Here is a 17,925-nt window from a genome sequence, read left to right as displayed (position 1 = left end):
AGGAATGCAATGCCATGTGACCAAGCAATCAACAAACTCTTCAAAAGCTTCCAACTACTTTGACTGAAATTCCATTCACTTAAATTACTTGCTCCACAATGATTACTGTACATTTCCAAATACATATACAGTGTCATCATGTTGAATAAAGAATGATATTAGTTGTACTGTATATAGTGCAGCGAAAATACATACGTCTTAAATTACAAAAAAAAAATTCAAAACAACTAGGGCCAGTATATTACACATAACAGATCGAAATACAACATTACCTGTAGGCTGGGGAACCGACGATGACATCATGGATATATACACCTCCCATGATGTCGGGCATGACACTTCCAGGACTCAATTCTCCCAACAGACTGAAAAGAAGAATCCATTGTCATCACCCGGACTTTAAATTTACAAAACGTAACAATGATATCGGACTACAGTATTTCAAACACAGATGAAGCCGTTTGGCGCATCACGAGTGTTACATCCACTCCTTATTTACGCTTACCTTACACACACTCACCTTATTAAACCTACATTTCCTTAATTTTTACATACATGGAGCATTTAAAATGTTCTCCGAGCGAGACACTCAAATGTCCAAGATGTGCCAAGATGGTTATATTTTCAGTGTATAGGTATACGAGTTATTTACCAACCAGACAGGTGGGTATAGAATGTGAATTTGCTGAGGAGAGGGCAGACCTTGGACCGCACATGTGCATTTTCCTGAAACTTATTCCTGCCCCACCCGCTCTTGCTGAAGGTAGGGAAAGAGCACCAAGCAAGAAAAGTAGGTTTTATTTTTTTTTACCTCCACCACCGAGGTGAAGGAGGTTTTGTTTTCGCCCCTTTCTGTCTGTTTGTTACTTACGAAATCTAAAGATTTCTTAAGTATATTGATGACTTCCGTCCTCTGTGTGTGCGTTTGTGTGTTTGTTTGTTTGTTTGTAGGCACGATATACTCGAGAACAGAAGGAGCTACCACTGTCAAATTACACCACGTGATTCAGGAGGGTGATGGCTAGCGCTGATTAGATTTTGGTCAAAATCGGTCAAAGGTCAAGGTCACGGTGAGGTCAAACATTCGATTTTTGATGGTTTGGTACAGAATCATCGTAGAAACTTCTGGTTTGCGTCGCTACCTTCTCTCGAGACAGATTTTATTAGACAAGGTCAGAGGTCAAGTTGACGATTTCGTAAGTACCAGTCTATGACTGCTTGTTTGTTTGTTTGTATGCAGGATATCTCAAAAAGTTGTGAACTGATCCAGATGAAATTTTGTGGACAAGTTGGGTGCGGGACAAGGACGAACTGATTAGATTTTGGTGAAGAACTGAATCCGGATCTGGATGCGAGAATGATTTAGTTTTTAAAGTGATTCTTCATCATTGAGAGATAGGGCCAAAAACGATATATAGCATGATATCTCAAAAATGTAATGGGCCCGATATGTTCTCGTGGATCAGGCATTGTGTGGCGGAGGTATGTGCTCCACTTAGTGATCTAATAATGTTTTAAGTGATTCTTCGCCATTGAGAGATCGGGCCAAAAAGGATATGCCGCACAATGTCGCAAAAAGTTGTGGACGGATTCATACGAAACTTGGTGGACATTTTGGGTGTGTGGCAAGGATGAATTGCTTCAATTTTGGTGACGATCCGGATCTGGATACGAGAATTATTTAATTTCCAAAGTGATTCTTCACCATTGAGAGATAGGGCCAAAAACGATATAGTACTGTATAGCATGATATTTCAAAAATGTATTGGGCCCGATATGTTCTCGTGGGATCAGGCATTACGTGGCGGAGGTATGCGCTCTTACTGAGTGCCCAGAAGAAAACAAAGGTCTTTATATATATATATATATATATATATATATATATATATATATATATATATATATATATATATATATATATATATATATATATATGTTCACTGGTGGCTGTTAGTAGCAAATTGATAATTATTCTCCCCCTTTAACGTTGGAATGGTCACTGATCCAGGATTGTAACTCCAAGCCAATGAAACTACCTCTGCAGACTTATGTGCACGGCATTGTGAGGAGGATGAACAAACGAAAACTTTGGCTTTTCTTGAAATATATTATCATTATCTTATTCATGGAGTGCTTTGAATGAACACACACACACACACACGAACAAACTGCAATTTGTTTTCAGCTTTAAATACAGAAAGTTGTTACGGATAACAGCACAGAGGTAGGATAGCATGCTTGCCTCTGAAGCTTCGCCCAAGTTTGATTATAATTTGAACAGGACAGACTACATATAATACCATCAATTAGATCCAATAAAAAGTAAACGAATGGTTTGTTGTTCAATTGTTGTGATATTCACGTGCAAACAAGAAATAGGGGGGAAAAAAAAGGTTAGAATACATGCCATGATAGCATAAGGACAATATGTGGAGTGAAATAGGAAAATGATGTAAGAGGCAAACATCACACTGTCATGGGTATGTGTTTTGCAGAGGGAACGATTATTACCTGGGAGTAAGAGTGAGCATACGAATGCCGATAAACTGTCTGCTTTCCTCACTGTTGTCTGGGAGAGAAGGCAATGATGTAATGGCATCAGAGAGAAACAAGATCAGTCACACTAGTGCAGAGATTACATTAATATGTAGTTGCTAATTTAAGCACAGAACTAATGGTCTGCATGAGTGGCACAAGAGAGTAAAAACAAGAAGGAAATGGTTGATTTATCTGCCGTGAAAGACAAGGAGGGTAAAGCCTGAAACGTCAGCACCATTTCATCTTTACGGCAAATTAATCAACCATTTTCTTCCGCAGATTCCATAAACAGTTATGGACGGATTTTAACGAAACTTGGTGGACAGGTTCGGTGTGTGACGAGGACAAATTGATTTGATATTGGTGAAGATCTGGATCTGAATCCGAGAATTTCTTAATTTTCTAAGTGATTCTTCACCATAGAGAGACAGGGCAAAAAGTGAGATACAACACGATATTTCAAAAAGTTGTGGACGGATTATGACAACGCTTGGTGGATGAGTTGGGTAGGTGACAAGAACAAGCCGCTTCGATTTTGGTTGAGGTCCGCATGCAGATCCGACCTATCAATGAGATACAAAACGTAAACTGTTCAACCTGGTGGAGGTATGTGCTCTACCCAGTGCCATTCTAATTTTCATTGTGTTTAATGGTTGTTTATCATCTTTGTGTTCGAAATTGCATTCTGTGTCTTGTGTAATAAATTATTTATCTCCTAACAGACTGTTTGCTGCAGTAACACTCGATAACCTCATGTTGCTGCCATTTTGCCGCACTGCCAATTGGGTTCATTTGGGATACTTGAAGGATTAACGTTCATGTAAATGCATGATTAATAACCGGCATGGTGCCAGATTGTGCCGACACATGGACTGACATTCACTGCTCGCTATTGATTCATGAGTAAAAGTGACTCCTTCAATTAATCCTTTTAAATGAAGCATTAGCTTCAGTGTGGTTGGCAACCTCTTTGATTGCAGTTATCACATGGTTGCTGTCCACGTGGAAATATATAGAATCAGATCATTTAATCACATCTACATGCACAACAGCTTTTGCTTAAATAAAAATCCTCAATTGACGTCCTATTCGGGTGAGTTACAGGTCTTTTTTTTTTTAAACCAGTCTGATATGTACCTCAATATTTATACACTGTTTTGCAATATCCCAAATAAAAAAAAGATATGTGATGCAGTGTGTAGCACTGTGGAGGTTGTAGGTATGGGAAAGAGGAGTGACAGAACAAGAGATAAAGTAACATACTTCCATGAGAATGTGACAGAAACATCTGGATGCGGTCAGCAGGGATAGCAAATGAAATTCCTGCTGCAACTTTCAGAGAATTCATTCCAATAACTTCACCATCCTGGAACAAAATGGAATAAAGCAATAAAAAAGTGGATGAATTTGGTGAAATGAGACACAGGCTGTTTCACTTCCCTCCCCTTCCTCGATCTCACCCCTCCCCCCTCAAATTTCAATTCCCATTCCCACATTCCTCTACACTTGCGTTACCTCTCCTATCATCCTCCTTTGTCTCAGTTCAAACACCTCAAGTCTTATCCCTATTGTCCCACTTCCTCAATCTGACTTTACAGATTGCTTTTGCAGATGTAGTTGAAGAAGTGTATGAAATGTCACATCACCAGTAACCATGCTTTTAAGTGATGGATTACAATTATAACTAGAACTGCCACTTTATAACTGCTGGCAGTGATGACCGGGTACCCAGACGTCCGCCTTTCATACAACATGAGACTTATATGATAGTTGCAAAGTTTTGCTTCAATTGGATCAGTGGTTCCAGAGAAAACATTATTTAATAGTGATACAAATGCAGCCCTGCTTCGATACAGCGCGGGACTGTCGAGTTACGAACCGAGTAACACAGTGTTCAATCTATTTATTACGTATTGAGTTCGCCCTTTTTCCTGGGGACATTGTCGGTATTAATTTAATTGCTATTCCTGTCCCCTCAAACGCATTCAGGTCCAGCGAAATGAGCCTTCTGGGAGGAAAAAAAAAATCTAAAAGTTCTCAGATTCAAATAATTAAATAATTCTGGCTGCCAAACCATGTGACGAATCAGCTTGAAATTTTAAACCTACGTTTCAAATGTCAGCTAAATGATAATTTTTAAGTTCCGCATATATTGAAGCAGCGGTTCCAGAGTAAACATTAATTAATATTTATCCTTCAATCCAACATGGCTGCCAAACCATGTGGCTGATTGAGTTGAAATTTAAAGACCATTCCACATGTGTCCTGCATCATCTCTCTGAAGTTTCACATTTATTGATATGGCAGTTCCAGAGTAAACATTAATATTTTCACTTCAATACAATATGGCTGCCAAACGATGTGCCATACATCAAAAGGGGGAGGGGGGGACTTTTTGTTCGTCATAGAGAGGCGGTCATACTTGTGGAGTGTCGCCTCAATCTGTTCAGCTGTTTCAGACAGAAGACTTTTAAAGTTATTAATTTTCAATCTAATATGGCTGCTGTACCATATGACCTATTGCAACATAAATTCAAATTCTCCATCTAATGGGGAAGTGGATTATGCTTTAGTTTTGTGTTGATCGGACAAGGTGCGTTTTTCTATCCAAGATGGCCTCCAAACCATGTGACTTGTGACATCATACCTTTTACGGTATATGCAGGCATGGGGTTCGATTATAGTTTCCAAGTTTCGCTTCGATAGTTTATGTGGTTCCAGAGAAAACATTATTTCATATAATTATTGAATCCTTCAATATAATTATTGAATCTTGAATCCAACATGGATTACGCCACTCAATGACATTGGTGAGGTCCACTGTAACTTGTCGAGAGGGAGCCTAGATTCCGACTTGATGCCTTAGTTGTCAAACAACTTGATGTGGGAGTGCTTGCTGACAATCCGTCTTTGGTTACCAACGACACTGCTGTGCGACCCTCGAAGAGGAAAATCATCATTAACGGTAAAGATTCTGTTGAATATGGCTCGCAGTAGTCGACCCAGTAAAGTACCCTCGACCACACGCACCCAAGCATTCTTACTGCGTAATCCTCATAAGACTGTTCTCCTGCCCAGAAAATACCCAGTACTGCAAACTTCGCCAGCACCGAGTCAGATGCTGTATGGGCGATAGAACCATGTTTGGACAGTCATGCCAACACTCTCGTCAAGCTCGAATATGCATGGCCAGCTCCTCAGGAAATCTGTTCCATCAGCAGGGCCATGTGTGTCACGAACAAGACTGATTCACCTATGCTGGTCAATCGGGGCGAACATTTCTGCCAGGCAAGGGAGACTTTTCTTGTCAGTGACACACGCAGAGTAAACGTTCCTACGAGTGCTGCCCCCAATGCAGCACCACCTCCTCCATTCTCAGCCAGTGTCCGTGATTCCGGCGAGCCGGCGGCCGTGATTCCCACCTGTCAACCGAAGTGCGCAATCAGTTCCACCAAATCAATAACGCCTACGATGATGTATTTAATCCTCAGATCTCCAAATATAATGGGGTTAGCGGCATCGTCAAGGCCTTTGCCAACATAGGTCCAACACGACCTTGATAGACAAAGGGGAGACTTCCACAATACAACAAGAACAACTTGGACAAATTGCAAGACAAGTTTGATGAACTGGAGGATGCAGGTGTCGTTGCTAAGCTCGAGCATGTCAACGTTCACAGAGAGTATCTAAACCCTTCCTTTTACTTATCAAGAAGCCAAGTGGAGGGAGCAGACTCATCACATCCTTTGGGGAGGTGGTGCAGTACAGTAAACCCCAACCCTCCCTGATGCCAAACGTTGACAGTGTGCTGCAATAGATTACAAAATGGCAGTGTATCATTACCACAGACTTCGTAAAGGTCTTCTATCATATCCTGTTATCTCATAACTCTCTGAAGTTCTGTGGTGTTGTCACCCCATGTAAAGGAATCCGCATCAACACTAGGTCAGCGACGGGGATGCCCGGCTCAGAGACTTGCTTGGAGGAACTCGTGTCTTGGGTCTTGGGGGAGCTCACCCAGGAAGGTTCCATTGCCAAGATGGCTGACGATCTCGACAGAGGTGGTAATACACCTGAGAGTGCTCTTAATAACTCGTGCTGAGGCTTGGTTGCGTTACAACAGAACAACCTCCGACATTCAGCGGTGAAAACTACAATTAGCCCAAGATCAGCGACAGTACTGGGATGGATGTGGCGTGACGGAACATTAAACACAACACCCCACACGGTTGCTAGCCTGGCCACAGTGGAGTCCCCCTTGACTGTTCAGACTTTGCGGTTGTTTGTGGGTGCATACAGTGTATTCAGCCGAGTCCTGCGTGGCTATGCCGGCTTGATAGATCCTTTAGACATTGCAACTGTTGGCAAAACATCAAGCGAAAATATAGTGTGGTCTGATGAATTACTTCATGCCTTCATGGCTGCCCAGAATGCTCTGAAAGATCGCAAGACTACAGTGATGTGTAGACCTGATGATTTACTCTGGATCATCACTGATGGGTCTGTCAAGAACAAAGGCATTGCAACTACAATGTATGCGCACAGGATGGCGACTTGCTCTTCGCGGGGTTCTTTAATGCTAAACTCCGTAAATACCAGGTTTCATGGTTGAACAAGTAGAGGTGCTGTGTATTGACGCAGCCATTCAACACTTCACGCCATTCATTGTCCAGTCTCACCACAGTGCCCAAATATTGACGGACAGTTGCCCCTGTGTCCAAGCGTACAGCAAACTTATGCGTTGCGAGTTCTCAGCCGTTCCAGCCCTCTCGTGAACGGATCATGGTCCCCGCTCATTGATTGATGGGCTGTTGACTGCTTTGCACATCAGGTTCAATAACCCATCGAGACACCAAATTAAGTGTGCTTTCAGCAGGTACTTTTTTTCCCTTCGACATCAACAAACCATTTCCTCCCACACATGGACAAGGCTTATTGACGGTAAAAGGCATGATCAGCTATGCAACGCTATCCTCACAATGTGTATAGAGCTATGCCCATTGGGAGATAGCTTCTGCACTTGGATTTGTTGCTTTAGTTAATGATTTCACATTGAAAAGGCATGGCATCCATTCACAGGTCGGCCAAACCAAAAACTATAACAACGACAAGGGCACTCGGTGGAGCGCATACCTCCGCCACATAATGCCTGATCCATGAGAACATATTGGGCCCAATACATTTTTGAAATATGCTATATATCTTTTTGGCCCGATCTATAAGTGGTGAAGAATCACTATAAAATTAAATAATTTTCGTATCCAGATCCAGATTCAGATCTTCAGCAAAATTGAATCAATTTGTCCATGTGATACACTCAACCTGTCCACCAAGTTTCGGCCGAATCCGTCCACAACGTTTTGAGATATCTTGCTAAATATCGTTTTTTGCCCAATATCTCAATGGTAAAGAATCATTTAAAAAAATTATCACATCCGGATCCGGATCTGGACCTTCACCAAAATCTAATCAGTTCGTCCTTGTTACACACCGAAGTTGTCCCCAAAATTTCATCCCGATCCGTCCACAACTTTTTGAGATATCCTGTACACAAACAGACAAACAGACAGAAAGGGGTAAAAACATCACCTCCTTCACCTCCGGTGGTGGAGGTAAAAATCCGGTAGCTGAACGAGCTATTGAAAGAGCTGGGTCTGGAATGCTTACGCTTGTCTCAAGAGGTCAGGTCAGGTGTGGGAGCATGCGCCAGAGCAGCGCGTCCATTTTTTTTTTTTACTGATTCTTCACCATTGAGAGATAGGACCAAAAACGATGAAGAGCACGATATCTCAAAAAGTTGTGGACGGATTTAGATAAAACTTGGTGGACAGGTTGAGTCTCTAGAGTCTAGAGGGTGGCCCTTTATATACAGTTTATTTAGCCTTAGCTACAGGCAATATGAATCAATGCATACATAGAGATGGCCTCTCCACTAGAGAGAGACCAACTCACCGGCGCGCAGTTACCGATATCAAACAGACAGTTAATTTTCAATCAGAAATGAGCAGGAAGGAGAATCATGTTCTCAGCACTCGTACGAAGTCTCGTGGCCACACTGCTACTACCATCATCTGCTTTGACGGATGGTGACCTCGTCTTCCGAAAGAGTGACAGAGACAAATGCAAAATTTGTGACAAATATATAGTGACGGGGATTTCTGTTGACAATGAATGGTGCCAACTCAGAAAATTTACCTCTTCTCAGTTTTGTAGCAAAGCCTATGATGTTCGAGTATGCGACCGCTATTCCATTGTGTCCACATCAATTGGTCAGTCCCCCCACCACCCTGTTCGAGGCTGGGATGTAACTTCGGAGTCCAAGTCCAATTCTGAGCCGACCTCACCATACCATCTCCCATAGGACACGCTCGGCTCTGCCAGGCTCAAGGTACAGTCCTTCTCACAACAGGTATCATGGGATATAGTGGATCCTGCACTATTGGATTTGGTTATGTTGCCCACACCAGGAGATGCTATCGTCGGATCACCGAATACACCCACTGATGGCGTCTCGCTGCTGAACCAGATGGTCCGAAGGAGGTTGCTTCACCCCCTTTGAGGAGGTTGACCCGTTCACTTCGCCCTCCGGCATGGCAGTGTAGTGATGAAAGGCTCATGGAGTCGAGTGAAGGACCAAGATGACTGTCGTGTCGTTGGTTATATTTCACTCGGTCTCAGTTACAAGTGGCTGAAGTACCTCTCTCAACGTGGTCTCCTTGCCTCATTTGTGTGCATTGCTGGGGCTTCACCATTGCTGGAAGAGATAGCTTAGATCTGGGAGAAGATGCTGAGTTTTGCTTTTAATTTTTGAAATTTTTTTTCATTTGAAAGTTGTTATAAATTTAAAATAAAGTTAAAAAAAAACTTAAATTTTGAAAGTGGGTGTAGATTTTCTGTTGGCACGAAATCTTGAATAGCATATCCTTTAAATTTGTGTGCTTGGCCAATTTTGCACCAAATTCTTAATGGCTGTTCAAATGCCATCCATCCATCCATCCATTGGGACCATACTCTGTGCAGAGCGTTGGTGCTGCTTTAGCAGTCTCCTTGACTATTGGGCACAATCCTGGACGGGTCACCATTCCAACGCAGGATACCAGCAAGTTGGCACTCATTTTGCCGATCTCAGAAGGATGACAGGCTGAGTCAATCCCACCTAGTATTTTTACACGACTTCTACTATCTTTATTTTACTATCCCCCACCAACCAACAAAGTTGGCAGGGGAAATAGAAATTGGTTCTGTCCGCCGTCCGTACGTCCGTCCATCCGTCACATTTCATTTCCGGAGCTTAACTACAAATCCCCTCAAGATATATTTACAAAATTTGTAACACACTAGTGCGGGCCCGTAGGGGCGGGCCCGTAGGGGCGGGCCCGTAGAGGCGGGCCAGTATGTGCAGCTTCGTGCCTGCAGTATCAGGTCCCCAGCATCAATTGTGACGTCATATCAAACGAAGAAGAATTGTGACGCCCCCCTTTCTCGCCTCCCCTCTCTCCCCCCCCTCTCGTCCTCCTCTCTCGCCCCTCCTCTCTCACCCATCCTCTCCCCCCCCCCTCTCCCCTCCTAGAGGGGGGGAGAGAGAGGGGGCAAGAGAGGGGGCAAGAGAGTGGGGGGCGAGAGAGTGGGGGGCGAGAGAGGGGGGCGAGAGAGGGGGGGCGAGAGAGGGCTGCACATACTGGCACGCACCTATGGGCACACAAGAGCGAAGGAGCGGCCTGTGTGTTTGTTGTTTCTGGCACTCGGTTTGAAAGTTTTTTTTTTTGTTTTTTTTTTGCACGTACGGCCACGCACGTATGGGCACGCACTAGTTTATTAAAATTGAAGAATGTACTTCAATGCAACGTGGGGTAACATGTTCTATGAACTCCAGTTACCCTCACCGAAGGAGAGGGTATTGCATTTGGGTCTGTTTGTTTGTCCGCATGGAACTTTCGTGTATTTTTCCGCAACCGCTTGTAATGATTGAGATGAAATTTTCACCATTGGTACGACGACTCATGTAGAATGTTTTAATGATAATTATGGCATCAGAGGTCACGTGGTGTGGCAGCAATATTGGAAAAACAGAAAAAGTTTGGACCTCTGTATCTCTGAAACCGCACCAAGGACAAAAATAGAAACTTGGCACACAGCAAGTAATCATGGGGAATGAGTGATTTTTTAATGACGTCATCGGTGCCTTTATGATGTCATAGTGGCATATGTAAAATGCTACAGCTGATCAGTATGAAAATTTTTGAGGGTGTTTTTTTTGAGGGTAAAATGGTCCCAGAAAAAAAAAAATTGATGACGTCATTGGTCACGTGATGTGGCAGCCAGATTGTTGGGAAAAAAAAAAACCTTCAAAAATCTTCTCTGAAGTGGCTGAACAGATTGAGGCAAAACTTCACAAGTATGACCACCTATATGACGTCATAGAACACATGGTTTGGCAGCCATATTGGTCAGGTCAGGTATGGGAGCACGTGCCAGAGCAGTGCGTCACTGCATCCACTTTCCACCGGTACTCCAGGGGCCTCCGTCTGGCCATCCCCCAGGCAGATGCAGGCCATCCCCCTGAGAGAATCTGGTGAGCAGGATCAGCGTGAGGAAACAAGCCACATGTCAATACCGCCGCAGCTGATGCTCACAGACTATGCAGGTAACAAATCTCATTTGAGTCTCTTTCAGCAACCGCTCGGACACAAAGTCCGACCAGTGATAGGCAAGTATTCTCCGAAGAGACCTGGAACCAAAGGAATTAAGTCTCCGTCTCAGATCCCTGGTCAGAGTTCAAGTCTCACATCCATAGAGCAAGACTGGAAGCACCAAGGACCTGAAGACTCGGACTTTCGTCCTCCTGCACAGGTACCAGCAGCGCCACACCACATGATCCAGTGAATCCATGACTCCCCAGGCCCGACCCAGAGGTCTATTGACCACTGGCTCACAGCCAGCAGAGACATGAATATCACTGCCAAGGTAAGTGAATATCTCTCTGTGGCCTCAACATCCTCACCACAAACAGGCCTGTGCCTGTTTCAAGATGAATTTCAAGAGCTGCATCCAAGATGTCATTGAAAGCTTGGATTTCAATTTGGACCCAGGAACCCGTAATCCCAGCGGCTACGACTCCCCATTCAGCACCTCAAGGGCCCCCATAAGGATATCTAGAGTCTCCGCAAAGATGACTGCATCATCTGGGAAATCAAAGTCAGAGATTTTGACATTCCCAATGAGGCACTGCAGCTTGGTCTCTCCAACATCCTCCCCAGAATCCAGTCCATACAAGTGCTATAGTGTGGGGGCCTGAACACACCCCTGACGAACTCCAGTAACAACTGGAAATAAGTCAGATGGTATCACCACATCTCACAGCACTCTCAGTACCAGAATGTAGTTCAGACATCAGATTGATCAGTTTTTGTGGCACCCCACAAAGACCAACAATCATCCAGAGAGCATCCCGATTCACTGAATCAAACGCTTCACAAAGATCAACGTAGGCTGCAAGCAGCCCCTGATGAAACTCTCGTCTGCCTTCGGTGAGGACACGAAGAGCAAGTATACGGTCAATCGTTGACCTCTTTGGTGTGAACCCTGACTGCTCTGGATGCTGGTGCTCATGCAGATGGTGGCGAACCCTATCAATAATTATCCAAGCAAAGACTTTGCCCAGCACTGAGAGTAGCGTCACCCCTCAGTAGTTGTTGCAGTCTTGGCGATCACCCTTCCCAAACAGTTGGACAAATTGAGGGGAAACTTCACACAAATGTTCCCCAAGCCTTGTGTGCACAAGTTTGTTAAGGAATAATTGATAAGTTACATAGTTTGGCAGCCATGTTGGATTGAAGAAAAATATAATATGTTTTCTCTGGAACGAATTAATTAATGTGAAACTGTGCAATTGTGATATAGTATTGATGGGGAATACATGTTTTAATTTTCAACTTAACCGGACACATGGCCTGGCAGCCAGAATTTTTTTTTTTTGATATGGGTTCTTTCTTTTTTCTGTTCTTTTTTTTGAATAAGGCTCACTTGGTTGTGCCTGGATGGGTTTGAGGGGAGAGGAGTAGCAGCTGAAATGTGAATCCTATTCAGGTTCCTCCTGATGACTTCATCTTTGCTTTTTGCTTGTAAAAGGTTCCTTCTGATGACTCCAATGCAGGAGTGAACCTATTTGGTCTTCCATTTGATTTGAATTTATTTTAATCCCATTCTAAATTCAATTGAACGAGTGCGTGCCCGTACGTGCAAAAAAATAAAAAAAATAACTTTCAAACCGCGTGCCAGAAACAACAACCACACAGGCCGTTCCTTCGCTCTCGCATGCCCGTACGTGCGTGGCCGTACGTGGAAAAAAATATATATAAACTTTCAAACAACAACACAGGCCGTTCCTTCGCTCTCCCGTGCCCGTACATGCGTGGCCATATGTGCGTCGCCGTACGTGGAAAATATATATATATATATATATATATATATATATATATATATATATATATATATATACTTTCAAACAACCACACAGGCCGTTCCTTCGCTCTCGTAAACGACGACTGGATTGGGGCATTGTGTTTATGTCGAGAAATTATTAGAATGCAGTATTAGAATACATCGGACCAGTGGTTGTCGAGAAACAGTGATCACAGACAGACAGACACAGAGATTGCTGGAATTATAGATAGATAACTACAACTGCCACTTTATAACTGCTGGAGGTGATGACCGGGTAACCCAGACGTCCGCCTTTGATACAACATGAGACTTAAATGAGAATTTTGCAAAGTTTCCCTTCAATAGGATAAGTGGTTCCAGAGAAAACATTATTTAATAGTGATACAAATACAGCCCTGCTTCGAGACAGCGCGGGACTGACGAGTAACGAACCGGGGAGCACAAAGTGTTCAATCTATTTATTACTGATGCAGTTAGCCCTTTTTTCCTGGGGACATCGTCAGTTTCAATTGAATTGTTATTCCTATACCCTCAAACGCATGCAGCTACAGCCAAGTGAGCCTTCTGGAAAAAAAAAAATCGAAAAGTTCTCAGATTCAAATAATTAAATAAGTCTGACTACCAAACCGTGTGGCTGATCGGGTTGAAATTTTAAACCTATGTTGCACATGTCGGCTCGATTACAATTGTGAACTTTTGCATATATTGATTCAGCGGTTCCAGAGTAAATATTTCTTAATATTTTTCCTTCAATTCAAGATGGCTGACGAACCATGTGATCTACGACATCATAAATTTATATTCTGCTTCCAATCGTGTAGTGGAACACGTTTGTGATGTTTCGTGTTTATCGAACAAGGTGCGGTTTTCTATCCAAGACAGCTGCCAAACCATGTGACATGTGATGTCATAATTTTTAACGTATGTGCAGGCATGGGGGTAGACTATAGTAGCCAAGTTGTGCTTCGATAGGTTATGTGGTTCCAGAGAAAACATTATTTAATATAATTCTTGAATCCAACATGGCTGCCAAACCATGTGACCTATCAATTAGAAATTAACAAATTTATATTCACTACCCATGTGCAATACGTTTGTGAAGTTTCCCCTTGATCTGACTAGCCGTTCTGGAGAAGATGTTTGAAGGTTTTAGGGTAAATTCAATATGGCCACCAAACCATGTGACCTATCAATAAGAAATTAACAAACTTGTAAAAGGATGTCATGGGGAATGTGGGTGTAAAGTTTCGCCCCAATTTGTTCAGCCGTTCTGGAGATGTTTTTAATTATTTTTTTCAAAACAAGATGGCTGCCGAACCAAGTCACCTATGACGTCATAATTTTTTTTCTGCGGTGATTTCTTGTGTAGATGACGCTTAAGAAATTTCAGATTTTTCCGATGCAGCGTTCCACTTGACTAATTTTCACCGGCATACCGCTTCACCGATGACGTCACGAAAAATGTTCCCGATGGGGAGTTCATTAAAATGTATGAAGCAAAATAATTTTCCATTGTACGGTTTCAGAGATACAGAGGTCCAAAGTTTATCGTTTTTTTTTTCAAGATGGCGCCCGTACCACGTGACCTATGACGTCATAATTATCAATTAAGTTTCCTATCAAAAAAGATGCATACTATGGTGAAAATTTCGTGTCGATCGGACTTACCGTTCCTGAGAAAATGATTTTTAAAGCGAAAGAACCCGAAAATTTCCGGCAGAAAAAGAATAAGAAATAAGAAATAAACAGAAGAAAAACAACAGGTTACCCAGTCCATTTGACTGGGTACCCTAACTAGAAGGGCACTTGGTAGAGTGCATACCTCCGCCATGTAATGCCTGATCCACGAGAACATATTGGGTCAGTACATTTTTGAAATATCATGCTATATATCGTTTTTGGCCCTGGCTCTCAATGGTGAAGAATCACTTTAAAAATTCTCGGATCCAGATCTGGATTCGGATCTTCACCAAAGTCTTATCATTTCGTCCATGTCACATACCCAAGCTCTCCACCAAATTTTGTCCAAATCCGTCCAAAAGTTTTTGAGATATCCTGTTGAAAAACAAACAAACAAGAAGGTGTCAAGTGGTAGCCCAACAGGAATGACAAAAATCATGCAATTGACGTCATTGTCACCTCGAGCTTTGACATATATATAGTCAAAAAACATTGACAGCCTCACTTTTCAATTTTGGAATCCTCTGGTAAAGTTGGACGAAGATAGCTGAAAACGTTCTCGAGTTATCGCACTCACAGTAAATACCGAGCCGTGCCGTGCCGTGCTGAGCTACAAATAAACGAGACAGACCGACATATGACGAAAATTGAAAAATTTTGTCCGAATCCGTCCTCAACTTTCAAATGAAATTCCTGCTGCATTTTCAATTTTCGTCATAACAAGCAGACAGACAGAGGTGATAATATAACCTCCATCCACCTTTGGTGTTGGAGGTAATGAAAATAATGATTTTAACGATCGTTAAAAAAAAATCCAAAAGTTTAGTGATATTGAAGGAGTTTGTCCAGAAGCTCTTAGTGTAGTAGATAGTAGAAAAATCGTGCAAATTATGATACAAGCATCAAATTTGGCATTTCTGTTCTGCAGGGCTTTCTGATCAAATCTGCCCAATTGGCCATTTGAAAATCCAAATTTTGAAAAATTTGAAAAAAAAAAAAAATTTTGAAGCTGGCTGAAATTCTTGAAGCGCAAGTGAACATCCCAGATAGAGAACCAAGGGGAGATGCAGTCATCATTGATGGCTCAGCACTTATCAATGCCCTACCTCCACTCACTTCAGAGATATTTGATGACTATGCTAAAGAAGACATCATCCCAAAGGTGGAATCCCATGAGGCCAGGTACGAGAGGGTGGACGTAGTGTTTGATGTGTACAAGAAGTCAAGTCTGAAGTCCGAGGCATGGTCGAAAAGGGGCAAGAAATCAGAAGAAGAGTGACAGGAACCAGTAAGACCCCAAGTAACTGGAGAAGCTTTCTTCGAGATGACAGCAACAAGACTGAGCTGTTTCACTTCGTTGCGGAAAAGATGTGCGAAGCACAGACGACAAGCACAGTCATTGTCACAAAAGGAGAAGATGCCATTAGCAACACAAGGAAGTCACTGGATGCTGTGTCTCCATGTTGTCATGAAGAAGCTGACACTCGAATATTTGTACACGCCAGGGATGCAACGACGGATGGTAGCAAGTTCATTATCATTAAGGCTAATGACACGGACGTACTAGTCATAGCAATATCTGTACTGCCATCCTTACAGGAACTAGGTCTTGAGAACATGTGGATTGCCTTTGGCCAAGGAGCCAAGGCGCGATGGATTCCAGTCCATGAGGGAGTTTCTGCAATAGGGCCTGAGAAAGCGAGAGGGATCCCATACTTCCATGCGTTCACTGGATGTGACGTTGTGTCTGCCTTCCGTGGTAAAGGGAAGAAAACTGCATGGCAGACTTGGATGATGTTTCTGAAACATTCACCAATCTCAGCCAGCATCCAACATTGATTCGTGATCTTGACTTTTTTGAAGTTGTTTTTTTTTTTCAAATTTCTCAAAATTTGGATTTTCAAATGGCCAATCAGGCAGATTTGATTAGAATCCCCTGGAGAACAAATGTGCCAAATTTGATGCTTGTATCATCATTTGCACGATTCCTCTCAAAAATTGCTGTTATCTGCCCCACTATCTCCTGAACAGCACCCTTTTATGCCACCCCATTGAACTTATAATTATATTGAATAACTGCAAAACTGGAGGTTCTTGGAAGTATTATGACAGACGATTTGTCCACTACAGTCTTCAAGTATTTACTGTAATTAAATTTAAATAAAATAAACATTGTAAAAGTCGTGTAAATTAATTAATTCTATCCAAGTGCTGAGGTGTGTTCAGTTGCCAAGCAGCTAGCTCGTGCTTGCCAAGCCAGCCGTTCCTTATCAACAGTTTCAAATGGAGTGCTTGCTTGAGCCACTTGGCAAGCACTCTACAAGAAACTTGATAACTGAACACACGCCAGCAAAACTGAAGGTTATTGGAAGTATTATGAAGGTGATTTGTGTTCTACAGTGTTCAACTATATAATGCAATTATAATAAAGGTTGAGAGGTTTCAAGGTGCACAAATAATAAAATTATGGGTTCTACCACAATTTTCTCCAGTGGCTATTACATCCCACTATCTATAACCCGTTACATTAGTTCTTCGTGCTTGTTGTATGTGTCCATTATGACGCCCTTAGAAACAGTAAAAGTTTTCTGTTTGGAATGATTTTCCATTTTGTCTGACTGCCTATCGCCTGGCAGAGGAAAAATATTATCTCACTCCTCTCTGCACATGTGCGGTCGGGATGGCTTCTAAGCCGAGGTACGTGAAAACAACAGACTTGTATTAACCATGCTCCGATTTGTGTTCAAAATACAACATTCAATTTAAATACGTTGTTCCTCAATCACAAACTGACGATTATAAACTAAGACAAACTGATGGTTGGACGAACGGACATTAACCAATTGCTTAACCCAACTTTTCTCTTCGTGTGCGGTGGTAATAAATAAGTTATTAAGCAGAAGACATGGCAATGGAATCCTGATAGATATTGGACAATACAAATCAGAAACTGAGATGTGAAAAACAACCTCCCCCCTCCCGATAGGACCACACACAAACAGCTACACAAAAACCTGGAAAGAATGAGGGGGAGACATGGGATGAAAAACCCAGGCTTGCACAAAATCTGAGCATGGAACACAAGAGCAGAGCAAAGTCCTCAAGCAGAATGTCGGCAGATGAAGGGGACGGGGCTGTCCAGAGTGCAGAGCCAAGAGTGCAAGATCCATCGGTCCCAGGCGAGAGAGAGAGAGACTGGTGAGAGAGAGAGAGAGAGAGAGAGAGACTGGTGAGAGAGAGAGAGAGAGAGAGAGAGACTGGTGA

At 42.6% G+C, this 17,925-nt stretch overlaps 1 protein-coding gene across 1 annotated transcript in view; it reads right to left on the bottom strand.

Moving 5' to 3' along the window:
* LOC147013129 (uncharacterized) overlaps positions 1 to 17,925 on the bottom strand; it is a 51,346-nt gene that overhangs the window by 5,662 nt on the left and 27,759 nt on the right. Inside the window, exons 6-8 of the mRNA XM_085854739.1 lie at positions 3,802 to 3,904; positions 2,512 to 2,569; positions 273 to 365 (exon numbers count right to left, since the gene is read on the bottom strand). Coding sequence (XP_085710865.1) covers positions 273 to 365; positions 2,512 to 2,569; positions 3,802 to 3,904 — 254 coding nt within the window. The remainder of the gene's footprint in view (positions 1 to 272; positions 366 to 2,511; positions 2,570 to 3,801; positions 3,905 to 17,925) is intronic.

Source organism: Eptatretus burgeri, chromosome 14 (assembly GCF_056783735.1).
Source record: "Eptatretus burgeri isolate ZD-2024b chromosome 14, Ebu_testis_v1, whole genome shotgun sequence".
Lineage (NCBI taxonomy): Eukaryota > Metazoa > Chordata > Myxini > Myxiniformes > Myxinidae > Eptatretus > Eptatretus burgeri.
This window is presented reverse-complemented; position numbering and strand designations above follow the sequence as displayed.